The sequence below is a fragment of the Canis lupus genome, chromosome 9 (genome assembly GCF_048164855.1).
Source record: "Canis lupus baileyi chromosome 9, mCanLup2.hap1, whole genome shotgun sequence".
NCBI classification, from domain to species: Eukaryota; Metazoa; Chordata; class Mammalia; order Carnivora; family Canidae; genus Canis; species Canis lupus.
In genome coordinates this window covers 73,942,761-73,959,108 of record NC_132846.1, presented here as the reverse complement: position 1 = coordinate 73,959,108, position 16,348 = coordinate 73,942,761, and the positions used below count along the sequence as shown (strand labels likewise).

Sequence of the window (16,348 nt, the reverse complement as noted above, 5' to 3'; positions counted from 1 at the left end):
GGAGAAGCAGACCCCATGCAGGGAGCCCAACATGGGACTCAATCCCGGGACCCGGGGTCATGCCCTGGGCCGAAGGGAGGCTGTAAACCGCTGAGCCTCCCGGGCGCCCCAGATCTTCACATTTGTTGACTCTAGGTGGTGGTTGCACGGGGGCTCATCACCTTCCCTCCTCGTTATAAAGACCTCAGAAATCGGGGGCCGAATGGGCACCTCTGTTTGGTGCCTGCCCTGGGCAGTTGCCCAGCGGAGCCGGGAGGGGGCGGGGGCAGAGCCGTCACCGCCCACCCCTCCTACCTCCTCAAACTCAGAGCTGTAGGACCTATTTCAAATGGTGAAGAAGTTTCACTTCTCGAGAGATGATGAGTGTGATGTTGTAAACAGGATAAACGAAGAGCCCTTCCAGGTTGTGGCACCTGCCCAGAAGTCAGGAAGTCAGTGACGCCCGGGGGCGTCGCCAGGTGGTTACAGGCCCCCTTCCCCCTGCCTGGAAGACGGTGCGCCCTCAGGCCCCCGGCCAGGTGAGCCCCTCCCGGTTCCCCACAGCCCCGTCCTCCCCTGAAGCCTTCCTCTCACGCCCGACCTTCCATGCTCGGGAGTTACTGCTCGGGAAGAGGGGGTGCAGGCCCTGGGCGGGGAGGCGGGCGCGGTGCCTCGGGAGGAGGCGTCAGCTGCCATCCTCCCAGACCTACCATGGCACAGAGCTGATCATGGTCTGGGTTGGAGCCACGCACCCAACAACAGGAGACCTGGATCCCTGGGGGGGGGGGGGGGTCCGAAGGGAGCAGGTCCCGGAAGAGGGCCTGGGCCGCCAGTGTGGACGCCCACTGTCCCCGGAGACACCTGGCCCCGCTGAGGCTCAGCCCCCCACGGACCCCCGGGCTCTGGTGGCTGCTGCCCAGGGATGGTGGGTCCCAGCCCCGCCCGGAGTCTTGGCTTCACCTGCTGCCGCTCCCCTGGGAAGGGCTGCCCTGGGCAGCGGCCGGCCCCCGGGCGGGTGTTTCTGGAAGGCTGAAGTAAGCCCTGTGTTCGCCGGCAGACTCCGTGCCGCGCTCTCTAGGTCCTCGGCAGCCACCCACGCTAGTGAGAAATCACTGCTCAGGGTGCAGCTGAGTGGGACACCGCCCAGGGCCACGAGGCTCTGCCGGGGGCGGCCGCGACCCGAAGGTCACTTAGGGAGAGTGCAGCGCGCGGGGGTGCATCCGCGGGGGGTGGTCTCCCAGCCCTGAACCCACCACCATTCACTGTCCCTGCTGCAGGCCGGGCACAGAGCCCCCCAGCCCCCACCCCATGGCTGGGAGAGCCAGGACCGCGGCAGGCCTGGGTGGCGGGGAAGCGGTTTCCCCTCACTGCACACCCAGGGCAGAGGGTGGTTGGGTGAGGCCGGGGGTCGCCTCCAGCCCGTGTCATTTTCCAAGGAAGTGGGGCGGGTGCTTGGACCCACGGGGTTTTAGCCTGAGGGACAAGCAGCCGTGAGGCCCGGGGTTGGGCAGCACCTTGCTGGGGGAGCACACGTGGGGCCTCGCGGAGAAACCCACCAGCGGGGTCCACAGGGCCCCCTGGGATCAGCTCCGGGGACCTGGAGGCAGAGCCAAGGGCACCACGCGCAGGCCTCTTTCCTCCGAGGGACACCCCCGCCCCCCCCACTGCCCCCAGGACGGGAAGCGGGGAGGGAGGGCACGTGTGACGTGGCTGGGTCTGCCCGGGGCATGGACGGGGGCCCCCGGGAGCAGAGCCCGAGCCGGAGTTCCCCTCGAGGGCTGCCCTGCGGGGTCTGGGGAGGCTCAGGGGGGCTGGCCCCACCGGCCTGCCCCAGCTGGGGAGCCCATGACGGCGTAGCCTGTGTCGTGTGTCGTCACAGCCCCAGAAGTAGACTTGCTTTGCTGTGGCTTTCCGCCCGGGAGAAGTTCCGAGGCACCGGCCCCAGCAGACTCGGCCCTGCTTGGCCAAGCCCAGGCGGGGCTGCTTTGTCTAAGACCCGGCTCGGGCCCCCGCTGCTTCCTGAAGGCCTCGGCTGGGCCCGGAGCTGAGAGGCACACCTCCCTCCCGAGAAGTGTAAGTGTGGCTCCACGTGCGGAGCGCGGGCAGGGAGGCGGGACAGTGGGAGTCCCAAAGCGGAGGCCATTCGTGGGTAAGGGTGGGGGCTTGGCCAGGGGTCCCAGGCTGGGGTCCTTCGCCAAGAGAGGACCCAGGGGCCGGTGCCCACGGCTGTGGGGGGGCAGGGACGGCAGCTCCGCGGCGCCCCGAGTCTCTGCCTACCCTGAGACTCTTCTGTAAAGTGCTCCCCGTGGCTGGTGGTCCAGGGCGCCCGAGAGTCAGAGCTCGGGGCCCGGCTGGTTCCTGCCACCAGGGCAGGTGGGCTCCCTGGGTGCTGGGCTTGTGGCTGGCTCCCCGAGTGTTGGTGGGTGAGATACCGAGGGCCTGGCTCCCTCGGCTCTGGGGCTGCCTGGCTGGGGAGGGGGAGGGGTGGGGACGGCCAGCCTGGCGGCGGGCGGGCCTGGGGCTGGGTGATGCCGACAGGGGCGGTGGGTGTTCCCAGGTCTGCCGACAAGTGCGACAAGTGCGGAGAGGCGGCTGCACTGTTCTTTTTTTTTTTTTTTTTAATTTTTATTTATTTATGATAGTCACAGAGAGAGAGAGAGGCGCAGAGACACAGGCAGAGGGAGAAGCAGGCTCCATGCACCGGGAGCCCGATGTGGGATCCGATCCCGGGTCTCCAGGATCGCGCCCTGGGCCAAAGGCAGGCGCCAAACCGCTGCGCCACCCAGGGATCCCTGCACTGTTCTTTCAGGCGTGTCTGTGCCCGGGAGGGTGATGCGATGGTGTTTTAGGGGACCCACCGGGCAGAGAGGGGACACAGAGTCACCGGAGCGGAGGGGGACAGGACAAGTAGGGGCGGACGCGCTGGGGGTGTGTCAACCTCATTACCGATCAAAGACATGCAAATGAGTTCTTAAACCTTGCAGGTAAAAATCTACTGGGGGCCTGGCCAGCTCAATGGGTAGAGCCTGGGGCTCTTGATCTCGGAGGCGTGAGTTCAAGCCCCTTGCTGGGCTTGGAGATCACTTAAGAAAACAAAAGGGATTACTTAAAAAAAAAAAATCTATCGGGAACACCTGGTGGGTCAGCAAGGGAGCATCTGCCTTAGGCTCAGGATGTGACCCCAGGTCCTGGGATCAGTCCCATGTCGGGCTCCCCGCAGGGAGCCTGCTTCTCCCTCTGCCTGCGTCTCTGCCTCTCTCTGTGTCTCTCGTGAATAAATTTAAATAAAAAAAAAAGAACTATCAAAATGAAAGAATAGAAGTGTGGGAAGCACACATGGACGACGTGCCTGGGGCCGGCAGCGCAGCAACTCCCTCCCCAGCCTTTACCCCAATGCGGACAGCATCGTGTCAGGATGGGAAATCACGGGTCAAGAGGTCAAGCGAGCCAGGGCAGGATAAAAACTGCGTATCCTGTGGCTGTGGTTTGGGGTCTGCTTGAAAAGTTAACATAGTAAAGTTCGAGAACGTATGTTGAAAAGCTTGAGGGTCATTTCAAATACATGAGGACACAGCGCAGGGGCAGTGCCGGCGCACGTGGGGCTCCTCTCACGGCCCCTGCATTTACTGGGGGGAACCAGCTGTCAGCCCCAAGGGGGGAAGGAGCCGGGAGGGGACCTGCTACAGCTGGCCAGGAGGCAGGAGGCGGTGGGGACCGGGGCCCCTGGGGATGTCTAGGGCTGGCAGGGGCAGATGGAAAGAGCTTCGGGCCAGCCCCTAGGTCTCTCACTCCACCTGCCCCGCGGCTGAGATCCGCCCCTGTGGGTCCCCAGGGTGGCCCGCTGCTGGCCTGCAGGAGCGAGGAGAGCCACCCCCACGCTCTTGTCTTTCCACTCAACGTCCAGCACCAGGGGAGGCCCAGGCCCACCCGAACCCCAGCCCCGACCCAGCCCCGACCCAGCCCCCGGAGGAGCCAGGGTGCTCTGGGGTGGGCGGGGTGGGGACGCAGGGAGGGAGCAGTCCACTGCCACCCTGGCCGTGCCGGATGCTGCGGTCAGCACCCCGGCTCCACAACCAGGCCCAGTGGATTCCGTGTCCCAGCAGCCACGATGATGCAAGAACCCAGTGAGCTTGGCTGGAGTGAGGCTCTGGCCTGCTCTGGGGCCTGCTGCCCTCAGAGGCCGGGGAGACAGTGGTACTAGACGCCCCGGAGCCCTGGAGGGCCGCGAGCTGCTCTGCTGGCCACCCCCGCACCCGCTGCTCGGCCTGGCCTGGCGCCGGCCCTCTGGCCCTTTCACGGTGCTCGCGCCCCCTCCCTGTGCCTTCTGTCCAGCCAGGCTGTTGGTGCCTGACGGTCAGTGGAATGGCCCCAGACCTGGACCTCAGCACCCCGCACTACTCAGGCCACGTGGGCAGGCCCCCCAGGCCCCCAGGCCCCCCACTCACTGCTGGCCAGCCCGTGTCCTCAGAGCGCAGGCCCCGGGGGGCTCAGGAGGCAGCCTGGGAAGGGCCCGCCTGCCTGCCGGGCTCACTTGGGAAGACAGAGCACATTTTCTGTGGGGCCACCACTTCCTCCAGCATCTGCAGAAGCAGCTTCAAGAGACACCCCCCGCCCCCACTGGCATGTGCTTCGGGAAGAGGGGTCAGACCTCAGCACCCAGCTTCTAGAGTACCTCAGGGAGGCCGCACACTCCCCGGAGCCCCGCCCCAGGCAGTTTATTAGTCGGATGGAGGAAATCCGGCCCAGGGCCCACCCATGCTCCTGGGGCTCAGAAGCATCCGGATGCCTCCCAGGTGGCCTGGCCTGTGGGCCACTCCTCCCTTGGGGGCCCGCCCCCTCGCCCCCAGCCCGCTGGGTCTCTGTTCTGGGGGTTTGCGTCCTGCGGGCCCTGCTCATGACAGCCGGGACATCTTGGTCCAGCTCTCTAAAGGGCAGGTCCTGCGTGCGGTCCTCCTAGGCCAGGCTGCAAGCCCCAGGGGCGCCCCAAGCTGTTGGGGGGCTGATCTGAGACCCGCGGGTGGGACAGGCAAGGCCCAGTGACCCTCCAAGCCCAGGCCTGCCGGCCTATTGGGGAATGTCAGCCCCAGAAGGTTAATCACATGGGAGACACCCTTTCTAGACTCACCTTTGTCTGCATTTTCCAGGTACTCAGTCCCTGCTCAGTCGGAAGTGAGCTTTCTGTAGCTTCAGGCATGCGTCCTGGCCTCCCGCTGTTTCTGCTTGGTGGGAAAACAGTGACTAGGGGCTGAGCAGCTAATCTGGGGGCAGCTGGGCCACAGCACTCACTCCTAGGGTGCAGCTGCTGGCTCTCGGTAGGCGTCTCCCTCTGAGCAGGTGGCCTGGGGTGGGATGGGGAGCCCCTGCAGGAGCCCCTCTGGGCCCAGCCTCAGGGAGCAGGAGCCGCGGGCCCCCGGGGTTCTGGGAGGACAGTGTACAGCACTCACCTCCCTCCCCCCAGACACTCTCTGGCTCACAAGGACAGAGGCTATTTCAGGGAAGGATGTAGAGACATAAGGACCCTGGACACAGTCCCTCACCATCAGGGCCCACTGTGCCTTTGGACCCCCCAGCCTCTGTGCTCTGCAGGCTTCGTGCTGCTGTCCTGGGGGTTGGGGGTCCTGGACCCTCCCACGTGGGGCGATGTGCAGAGACGTGCTCGCAGGTCACATGCACTTCACATCTTGGGTAATTATTCCACCAGGGAAAAATTCCTAGAAAGGATTTTACATGATCCAAAGGTAGGCACATTGAGGATTTGGGGAAGCACGTTGCAACATTGTGCTCAGAAACGTTTGTGTCAGGGGCACCCGGGTGGCTCAGTGGTTGAGCATCACCCTTCAGCCCAGGGCGTGATCCTGGGGTCCTGGGATGGGTCCCATATCCCTGCATGGAGCCTGCTTCTCCCTCTGCCTTTGTCTGCCTCTCTCTGTGTGTCTCATGAATCAATAAATAAAATCTTTAAAAATATTTTAAAAATATTTTTTATGCTCCTATCAGCCCAGTAAAGGGTACCCACTTCCTCACTCTTTTGGCAACACTAAGAATTAAAGTTCTTTATTCTTGCCAGTCTCATAGGCAAAAAAGGACTGCCATTTTGATGTTTCTGTTCACATTTCTTGGATTATAAGTAGAGTTGAGCTTTTTCTTTTCTTTTCTTTTCTTTTCTTTTTCTTTTAAGATTTTACTTATTTATTCATGAAAGACAGAGAGAGAGAGAGAGAGAGAGAGGCAGAGACACAGGCAGAGGGAGAAGCAGGCTCCATGCAGGGAGCCCGACGTGGGACTCGATCCCAGGTCTCCAGGATCAGGCCCTGGGCCGAAGGTGACGCTAAACCTTTGAGCCACCCGGACTGCCCAGCTTTTTCTTTTTTGGAGTTTTAGGATCTGTTTTTATTTCTTTTGTGAATTATATGCTCTTTGGCTTTGAAACTTCTTGTTTTTATTGATTTGTAGATATTCTTTCTACATGAAGGACCTGCTGTTGTATCCCACAGGATAAACACAACACGTGGCACAAAGTAAATGCTCACTGAGCATCTGTCAAATGATTTGTGATTTAATCTGATTTCCTCAAAGTCATTTCACCCTACTCTTTCTCCAGGTCATCTTAAACCGTCAGAGCAAGCTTCTCGGTAGGATTGATAAGATGTACGACGTGTGCTAGAAAGGCCGTTGGGGCCACCGTGAAGCTGGAGCCCCCCAATATGCCAGGTGAGAGCGCCCTCCCTTCGCGTCTCCTTCGACTTTACACATTTAGGAGGGAGCCTGTCAGGATGGTTCTACAACGCGCCTCGTCTCAAACGGGGATACTTCCTTCAAAACTTAGCGTGTAGCAACAGATTTATCAAAATGAAAACGAACTCCTAAGAGAGGGAGGTGTCGGCTTCCCATGGAGACGTCGGGAAGCAGCTGGGGGGCCTCAGTTCCGACGGGCAGGAGGGAACCCGGAGCAGGATGCGTGGGCGTGAGGGCCTCCCGCCCTGTTTCCTGCCCACGGCCAAGCCCCAGAGCCTCTCAGAGGCCCCGCAGGAGCCTGTCACCCTGTCTCCTGGGCCTTACCTGGTCCCCCAGGAAGCGCTCCCCCTCCACCGGAGGCCAGGGCCCCCCTGGGCACCTGTCAGGAGCCCCGGCAAAGACAGGGCGTCACTGCCCTGCAGCCTGAGAACTGCCCCGCGGCCAGCTGCCCCTGGCTCCTGGGCCTGGTCACCTCCCGGCCCGTGCTCCAGCCCCTCACCCGGGAGCGGGGACGGCGGCACCTGTCCCCAGGCCTTAGGAAGGGGAGGTCCCGGAGAGGTCAGCGCGCACCACCCCACAGCCGGGACGCTGGCCGCTCCTAGAAACCAAAGGCTGGGTGCGGGCGAGGACGCGGGAGAAGCTGGAAGCCTCTGCGCCGCCGCCGGTGGGCGCGGGAGGGGGCGGGAGGGGGCGCAGCCCCTGCGGGGGGCTCCGCGGTTCCTCAGAAAGCTGAAAATAGAACTTCCCTGTGATACAGCAATTTTACTTCTGGGTTTTTACCCAAAAGAAGTGAAAGTAGGGTGTTGCAGCGATAGCTCTGTGCCCGTAATCTGGGCAGCATGACTCACGGGGAACTAAGAGTGGAGGGAAGCCAGGTGTCCACCCGCCGGAGGACGGACAAGCGAACGGGCACACACGGGACTGGGACCCCGCCTTGGCCAGGGAGGCCATTCCGGCACCTGCTGCCACACGGGCGGAGCTCCGGGCCACGGCCAGCGGGGGAAGCCAGTGTGCGGGACCTCCAGAGCAGGCCGGGCGCTGGGAGCGAGGGACAGGGTGTCAGTTTTGCAAGATGACGAGAGTCCTGCGGGCGGACAGTGTGAATGTCCTTACGCCCCGAGCTGCACACTTAAAAATGATGAAGACGGTGACCTTTAGATTATGTGTACTTTACTGGAGTGAGGGCACTGGGGGCGACCAGGTAGTGGCACGGCAGACCCTGTCGCTTGGGGACACGCCGATGAAGCTTCAGCAGGGGCACAAGCCAGGGCGCACTCCGCCCCCCGCGGCCCCCACTCGGCGGGCGGGCAGGCAGCTGCATGGCCCTCAAGGCAGGTGCATGGCCTGCGGGATCCCCGGCCGGCGCCCTGGGCGAGCTCAGCATTTGGAACGCGCGGCTTTCCTTATGGTCTGGCCGCGGAGAGGTCAGGGGGTCATGACCCAGGGGCGCCAGGCTAGAGGACAGAAGCCACCTTCCGTGCTGTGACGGGGCCAGGCCAGGCCCGGCCGGACGGTGAAGGCACCGTGAAGCTCGGCCTGCGCCCGGTGGCCCGCTGGCGGCTGGCCACGCTCCCCGCTGACCCGGACGCCGTCCACCTCGGAGCGGGAGCGCACCGGGGAGGAACCGCGGGGCCCAGGTGCGGAGGTGTCACGGCGTCTCCTGAGGAACTGAAAGGCTCAGCCCAGGAGCACGGCCTCTGGGAGCACGTGTCACCAAGGCCGCAGCCCTTCATCTCCACGACAGGTCCCAGAGGAGGCCAGGGAGGGAGGGGGGCCGGGGTGGCTCCGGGTGCAGGTCACGGAGGAGTGCAGGAGAGCCGGCTGGGCAGGGGATGGCGGTGCGGTGCGTGGGAGGCTGGGGGTGGCAGCCTCCTTCCCCGGGGCGGGTCCCCAGAGTGGGTGAGTCACAGCAGGTCCCTCTGGTCCTTCCAGCTGGGGGCCCGCCCCTCCCAGCACGGCCGTCTGTCCTTGCACTCCCGAGCAGGCCTGAGGGAAGGCAGGTGTGCGGCCACTGCTGGGCCGGGACCGGCCCCGGGCTCCAACAGCTCGCTCGAGCCTGGGGCTGGGGCTGGTTCTGCCCACGGGCCTCCTGGCTGTTGGACAGGGTGGCAACTCGCAGGTGGGCGTGAGTGGGTACTAGGGTGAGTACTGGGGGTCCCCGTTCTCCACGCCACGGCCTGTCAGCCGGCTATGAGGTCCCCCGAAGCCTGGGTCACCCTTGGCAGAGCTCCGGGAAAGCGCGTCTTCACCACGGGCCTGGGCTGGGAGAGTGCCCCAGGCTGTGCACGGACGAGGCCCCTCCAGTCCCAGGGCGTCGGGATCCCCGGAACGTCTCTGGACCTCGGCCTCCGTGTGTCATGGTGCCGTGAATCTCAGTGAGAAGACGTCATAGAGTCTGTTTTATGTCCCTGTGCTGATTGATGTCTGTCCATTTCCCACATGATGGGGACAGCAGGCAAGCCCCAGGCTCTCGCCTAGGGGTGGGCATGGGGCTTGGCGTGGGACTTGTCCCCCGTGCACCCCAAAGAGCAGCCCCAAGTGTGAGGGCTGCTAGAAAACCAGCTCTGGGACGAGTCCAAGGACTCCTGCCCACTGGCTGCCCCCGCTCAGGTGGGGGACCCCGGTGACTGGTGGCAGCAAGCCCAAACCCTCTCTGAGGATGGCCCCTTCCATCGGGCAATGCTCACAGGTCACATCCCACCAAACGGGGTCTCAGAACCGCCACCCCAGCTACGAGGGAGCCGGCCCTGCGGTGCACGGCAGGGCACAGAGAGCTAGCGCGGGGGGGGGGGGGTGGGGGGGGTGGGTAGAGACCTGGCTCCGCGGCGCCAGCCACTCCGATGGCCTCACGCGGTGCCACGGGCACGTGGGCAACATGGACGGTCAGGGTGGGGACCGCACCGCAGGCCATCCAGACACACCTGAGAAGGACCCAGATGGGGTCCTTCACAAAGGAAAGCTGGATCACTGACTTTCCAGTGAATGAGTGTTTAAAAAGCACGACTTGGACCAAGAGGCCACAGGCTGTAGGTGGGCATCCATCCAGACTCCTCGGACGGCCGTGCGGGTCGAGGTCAGGGTGGAGGCCCCGAGCTCCCATGGCGGGAGGGGAAGCCTGGGGCGGCTGATGCAACCAGCAGAACGCGGACAGGCCCAACGTGGGTCCGTGTGCGACGGCGGAACCCATATGCTCTCGATGCAGAAGGTCCAAAGGCATGAGAGTCAGACCCGCGGGGCTCCTCAGGGCTCCGGGGGACGGAGGACAGGGAAGGCTAAAGCAGAGCCCCGGGAGTCCGCCTGCCGGGTGAACAGCGCGTCCCGGCAGCTCCTGTTCTGCACACGTGCGGGCGGAGGAGGTCCTGAGGCAGGAGGAGCGGGGTCTCCCGGGGCTGGAGGGGAAGGGAGGGGAGACTGGCTGCCTCTGGGCTCCTCATGTGAGGCTACAAACGGAGGAGCCCCCACACGAGTGGCGCACTGAGCCGGAGTGGCCCAGGGGCCGTCGGGGCGCTCGCAGGTCAGGAGGGTGCAGGCTCTGAGGAGCTCCAGCTGCTACAGTAAATTTCTAGGGTCATCTCCGAGAGACCAAAAAAATGGACCTAATAATCATTTCAAAACCAACGAGGGGGAACAGAATTTAAGAGCGGAACAAATCCAGAAGTTGTGTTTACTTGCTCCGTGGCAGGGAGCCTCTGTTCCAGACGCTGTCCGGGGCCTGCGGCTGCCCTGTGTGCTGCCCCGTGTGCGCACGTCCCGGGCCGTCACCCGGATCCCTCGTCTCACCTACCAGCTCTGTCAAGACCAGCCCCAAACACAGCCACGCTCTGAGCTGCGGGGGACAGGGCTTCGTCATGGCTTTTGGCGGGGGGGTGGAGGGGGCATAGGGGACACAGTTCAACCCTTAAGAGAAGACAAAAGGGGAAGAGAAACAGGGCAGAGGAGAACGGGAGGTGTGGGAAACAAACCGCCTCAGTGTAAACGGACCCGCTCGGTAACCGAGAGCCCGGAGTGTGGAAGGTTTTTGTATGTGTCACGGCTAAAGCCCTGGGTTGCAGGGACCTCGCAGGTGGACAGCCGGGGAAAATACACCAAATGGATACGAATCAAAAGAGACTTTATACGAAAAGCACTAATAGAGATTATAGCGCCTCCCTACGGTGCTGCTACAGATTACTGCGCGCTTAGAGACTCCAAAGTGCAGACTTAGGATCATTGTCCTGGGGCGAGCCGCGAGAGGTGGGCTCGATGGGTGGCGCTGGCTACGCTCCTTCTGGAGGCTCTGGGGGAGGATCCGTTTCCGCGCCGGTTTGGGCTCTGGGCTCCGGAAGCCACCTGCATCCTGGGGCCAGCCTGCATCCCAGAACCAGCTTGCATCCCAGGGCCCTCCTGAATCCCAGGGCTCCCCTGCATCCTGGGACCAGCTTGCATCCCAGGGCCAGCCAGCATCCCAGGGCTCCCCTGCACCCCGGGGCCAGCATGCATCCCGGGGCTCCCCTGCACCCCGGGGCCAGCATGCATCCCGGGGCTCCCCTGCACCCCGGGGCCAGCATGCATCCCGGGGCTCCCCTGCATCCCGGGGCCAGCCAGCATCCCGGGGCTCCCCTGCATCCCGGGGCTCGCGGCCCCTTCCTCCGTCGTCGAAGCTGCCCGGGGCTGCCTGAGTTGTCACGTCCCTCCACCTGTCTGTCCGTCCTCCTCCCTCCTCTGCAGGCAAGGGCCCTGTGATAATCCATGATCATCTCCGTCTTTCTCTACTGTCCACTATTTAGCAAACTTAACTCCTTCTGCGACCTTACGTCCCCTTTGCCGTGTAGCCAGAGTTACAGGGAAGCCCATCAGGCTGCCACCTCCCGGGCACATCCCTGCGGGGGCGGGAACTCTGCCTACCACGGAGATAGAGAGCATCGCGACACGATGATATGGGGGTGGGTGCATCAGGAAGCACAGCCAGAGCCTGGACACCTGACCGGTAAGATGCAGTATGGAAAGCAAACTTTGCAAGAGCCATGAGGAGACGTGGACAAGTGGAGCATCACGACAGGGGCGATTAATCATTTTTCTCAGTAATTGAGAGTCAAAACAGGTGACAGGTTAGACAGGCCAGGCCCTAGGGGACAGGGTGGAGCACCTAGATGGTGGGAAATGTGCGGACGCCGACACTCACTCAGCAATGAAAGAAGGAACTTGCTTTCCAAGCCCACAAACGACCGTTTGAGGACCGGCCTCGGGAGTCGCGCGGACTGGGTACTGCCCCAGCCCGCAGGCTCCGGCCACGATGTCGTCGGTTGGAGACCGAAGATCTGAGGGTCATGTTTAGGAACCCACTTGGGGGGGCTCAGTCGGGGAAGCGTCTGCTTTTGGCCCAGGTCATGATCTCAGGGTTCTGGGATCGAGTCCCACATCGGGTTCCCTGCTCAGCGGGGAGTCTGCTGCTCTCTTTGCCCCTCCTCACCCCCCCCCAGCCCACTCATGCTCGCTCTCTTTCTCAAATAAATAAATAAAAATTAAAAGCAAAAACAAAAAAAGGTTTAGAAACCCACTTGGAAGTTTATTTGTGAGCCCCTGGTGTGTTGAATCTGGAGTTAGCCTGAACCTTCTCCTTTCTTAGTGCCAGAAAGTCGCTCCCAGGGACGCCTGTCCTCACACTTGTCTCTGTCCCACAGGAAACGCCACCGCGGTCACCAGCCCCGTCCTGGTGACCCTGGATCCTAGCATGAGCACCTCAAACTGCAACGAGTCCTTTGAGGACAGCAGACTGGCCCTGGTGTTGGTGTACAGCGCGGTGTGTGTGCTGGGCCTGCCGGCCAACTGCCTGACCGCCTGGCTCACGCTGCTCCAGGTGCTCCAGGGCAACGTGCTGGCCGTCTACCTCTTCTGCCTGTCGCTCTGCGAGATGCTCTACATCAGCACCCTGCCCCTCTGGATCAGGTACATCCAGAACCACCACCGCTGGACGCTGGGCCTCGGGGGCTGCAAGGTGACGGGCTACATCTTTTTCTGCAACCTGTACGTGAGCATCCTCTTTCTGTGCTGCATCTCCTGTGACCGCTTCCTAGCGGTGGTGTACGCCCTGGAGAGCCGCGGCCGTCGCCACCAGAGGACCGCCATCCTCATCTCCGTGTCCGTCTTCGTTGTTGTCGGGCTCGTTCACTACCCGGTGTTTGAAATGGAAGAGAGGGGGACGTGCTTCGAGGGGTCGATGAACACCAGGATCGCCGGGTTCTACTACTTGCGCTTCGCCCTGGGGTTCGCTGTCCCCCTCTTCATCATCGCGTTCACCAACCAGCGTATCTTCAGGAGCATCAAGCTGAGCACCGGCCTGAGCGCCGCCCAGAAGGCCAAGGTGAAGCACTCGGCCATCGCGGTCGTGACCATCTTCCTGGTGTGCTTCGCCCCCTACCACCTGGTGCTCCTCGCCAAAGCCGTCGCCTTTTCCTACTATAAGGGAGACCCGGGCACCCTGAGGACCTATGAAGCCAGGCTGTGCACGCTCTCCGCGGTGTTTCTGTGCCTGTCCACGGTGAACAGCGTGGCTGACCCCATCATCTACGTGCTGGCCACGGACCATTCGCGGCAGGAAGTGTCCAGAATCCACAAGGAATGGAAAAAGTGCTCCGCAAAAACAGACGTCTCCAAGCTTCACACAAGTTCGAAGGACTCCGAGGAGGTGCCACTGCCCATGTCACTCACAAACGGCTCCACGTGGCCCAGGACTGTCCACCCGCCAGAGTCAGAGCTGGCTACGTGGAGCTCACAGGGCACTTTGGAGAGGCTGAGTGAAGAGCCCCACTGAGCCCACGGTCCTGCAGGGCAGGGTGGCCGGCGTGGGAGCCCAGGGGCCAGGGGCTTCCCCATCCACTGAGCCTGCTGGCCGGTGTCCACAACCCTGGCCCTGAAAACATGCCACCGATTTCTCATGCTGGAGACATGTTCTCTGTAAGCCCCTGCCCCTCGGGGTCCCAGCCCTCCTAGGCTGTCCCACTGGGTCCCACACAGCCCACGGGAAGGGCGATGCTTCCAGGCACAGGTGCCCCGGCAGCGGGCAGGCAGGACGGCCTCTTGCTCTGCACTGGTGCTGGCTGGCTCACTCGGCTATTAGCAAACAGCAGGGCTGCTGGCAGAGGCCTCGTGCCCGCCTGGTGCTGCCGGCAGCTGGCACACGCCACACACGGGGTAGGTGCCTGGTCACTGTCCACAGTGATGACTTTATTTTCTGTGCTTTTCTGCAAGCCTTGCTTGGATAACTGTGATAGTACAACACGACCGTGTTCTGCCTCGAAATGCCCATGCAAAGCGGGCACCTTCGCACAGTGCCAGGTCGCAGCAGGACAGCCAATGCCTACGGAGGGGCGGCCCCTGGCTGGGCTGGCTCTGTGCCCAGCACGTCTGACGCGGCAGGCTGCTGTGAGCCCCACAGGGCAGCCGTGAGGTGGGCGACCGGCTGCTCTGGCTTCCAGCGGGGCAGCCGACGTATCCTCTGTAGGGTGCCCAGGTCGGGAAAGGCTGGTGGACACCCCAGGAAGGTGACACGGCTGCCTGAGAGGTTCAGAGGATAGTTGGAATTCCTCTCATCAAGGCTTCCTGGCTTCAGGGTCAGGGGAGAAGCCGCCTGAGGCTCGAATAGGGGGATCAGGAGTGAGCAGGTGACGCCCCAGGCCTCCAGCCTCCTGGGAGGTGTGGACGGAATATGGGTGGGGCATGGAACCAGGTCCCCGTGGGGCCTGGAAGGTGGGTTCCCTGGCAGCCCCATAGCCCTGGGCCAGGGCCTGGCTCTGCCCCGACCAGCCTGGGAGGCCTTGGTTTCCTGTCTGTAACAGGGTCAATGACATGTACCTCGAGGGTCAGTGTGGGGGCTGACCCGCTGCCTCTGCTTCAGGCTCCTGAGACAGGAGCCCAGCAGGCTGCTCGCCGGCGGAGGGGCCCAGGCGCCCCAGGCACCTGCTCTTCACAGGAGCCGCACCAGGTCGTGCCAGGTTGCATTCTGGTAGTTGTGAGGCAGCTAGCTGTCCTTCGCCCTTCCCTGGAGCGAGAGACATTGAAAAGATACGTTTAAGAAGTCAGTAGAAATGGAGCGCACACACGCAAGCCAGGCCCCAGTTCCTTCTCATGAAACAACGTCATGCCCCTCTCCGGGCCGGGGTCTTCCTCTCGGGCTCTCCTGGAGGCGTGTGGGCCCCTGGGCTCCGGAAGTGATGGGCTTGGCTTCTGGGAACCGTCGGGAATGCTCAGCACTGGGAGGAGAGCTGGGTGCGGCGGGAGGGGCCCGTCGGGCTTCCATGGTGTTCCCCCCCCCCCCCCCCGTGCCAGTTTGTGGGGAGCTGCTGTAACGCATTAGCACAGACCGGGGCCGGGGAGGCAGGGCTTGAAACGAAGCTTGTTCTCTCCTCGTTCTGGTTCTGGGGGCTGAAGTCCAGGATCCAGGGCGTGGGCAGCGCTGGCTCCTCCTGGGGGCTCTGCGGGAGGACCCAGTCCGGGCTCGTCCCTCAGCTTCGGGCGTAGGGGGCCATCCCTGGCCGGCCGTCACTGCCTCCCTCTTCTCGTGCCCTCCTCTGGGAGCCTCTCTGCATCTCCTCTGTCTCACGGCCACACCCTGGCCTCCAGTGGCCACCTGGACACCGGGCGCAGCGTCAGACCCAGCGTGCTCTGCCGTGGCCCACTGCCCCTCGGGCACCAGGGTGACCAGGCTGCCTGAAGGCCCTGGCAGGTGCACAAGTGTCCCACGGGGGAGAGGGGAGAGGGGTCTTCAGCCTGAGAAACCGCCACAAGCCACCTGGTCCCGGTGCCTCGGCACTGCCCCAGGACCAGCGTTTTCAGACGACAGGTGGGCTGAGCTTCGCGGGCGCGGGCGGCCTGAGCTCTGGGCGATGTTGGATGGAGGCCTCCGCGGTAGCCAGTCGCAGAGCCGCTGCGGCCGCAGAGATGCTGGGACGAGCCTCCCCGCTGGTCCCGCTGGAGGGGCCCCAGGACGGAGGCCCATGGGCGGGGCCTGTGGGGGCGGGGCCTGCGGAAGGGGCCAGATATGGGGCAGGATTCCGTGGCTGGAACCAGGGTGAACCGGGATCCAGGGTCAGAAGGGGTGACCTACGGCAGCCCCGGTGTTGCAGCGGTTCAGCGCCGCCTTCAGCCCAGGGCGTGATCCTGGAGTCCCGGGATCGAGTCCCACGTCGGGCTCCCTGCATGGAGCCTGCTTCTCCCTCTGCCTGTGTCTCTGCCTCTCTCTCTCTCTGTGTGTCTCTCATGAATAAATAAAATCTTAAAAAAAAAAAGAAGGGGTGACCTAGAGGCTTCCTTTCCCTGGGGCGTCTCAGAGGGTGTCTGCAGTGACGGCTGGGGCCTCATGAGATTGGAAAATGCGTGAGGAGGGACAGTGACCACGGGGGACAAGGACAAGCTCTGTGCTGATGCCCAACCAGCTCGGTGTCCGCTCTAAGACACCAACATGGCCTTGAGTCTGAGAGCCTGGGGGGAGCAGGCAGAGGGTACCAGGCCCGAACCCCAGCTGGACCCAAGGCCCAGCCTGCATCGGTCCCCCCCTGCCAGGCTGTGCTCCTCTCCTTGATGACCAGTGACGTGATGCTGTCTTCACTCACTGACCAGTGCACAGACACCCTGCAGCTTCCTGACCCCACAAACGCAC

At 63.2% G+C, this 16,348-nt stretch overlaps 1 protein-coding gene across 3 annotated transcripts; it reads left to right on the top strand.

The window, feature by feature from the left end:
* The first annotated feature begins 316 nt into the window (after positions 1 to 316).
* On the top strand, positions 317 to 15,946 carry GPR132 (G protein-coupled receptor 132). 3 transcript variants are annotated; one of them, XM_072840174.1, is made up of 4 exons: positions 317 to 518; positions 1,859 to 2,052; positions 6,581 to 6,690; positions 12,375 to 15,946. In XM_072840174.1, the coding sequence occupies exons 3-4, from the start codon at positions 6,684 to 6,686 to the stop codon at positions 13,502 to 13,504; spliced, it is 1,137 nt and encodes a 378-aa protein (XP_072696275.1). In that variant the 5' UTR covers positions 317 to 518; positions 1,859 to 2,052; positions 6,581 to 6,683; the 3' UTR covers positions 13,505 to 15,946. The 3 variants fall into 3 exon arrangements, with proteins under 3 accessions (XP_072696275.1, XP_072696276.1, XP_072696274.1); XM_072840175.1 differs by lacking the exon at positions 1,859 to 2,052; XM_072840173.1 differs by lacking the exon at positions 317 to 518 and having other exon boundaries at positions 573 to 2,052.
* The last annotated feature ends 402 nt before the right edge of the window (positions 15,947 to 16,348 follow it).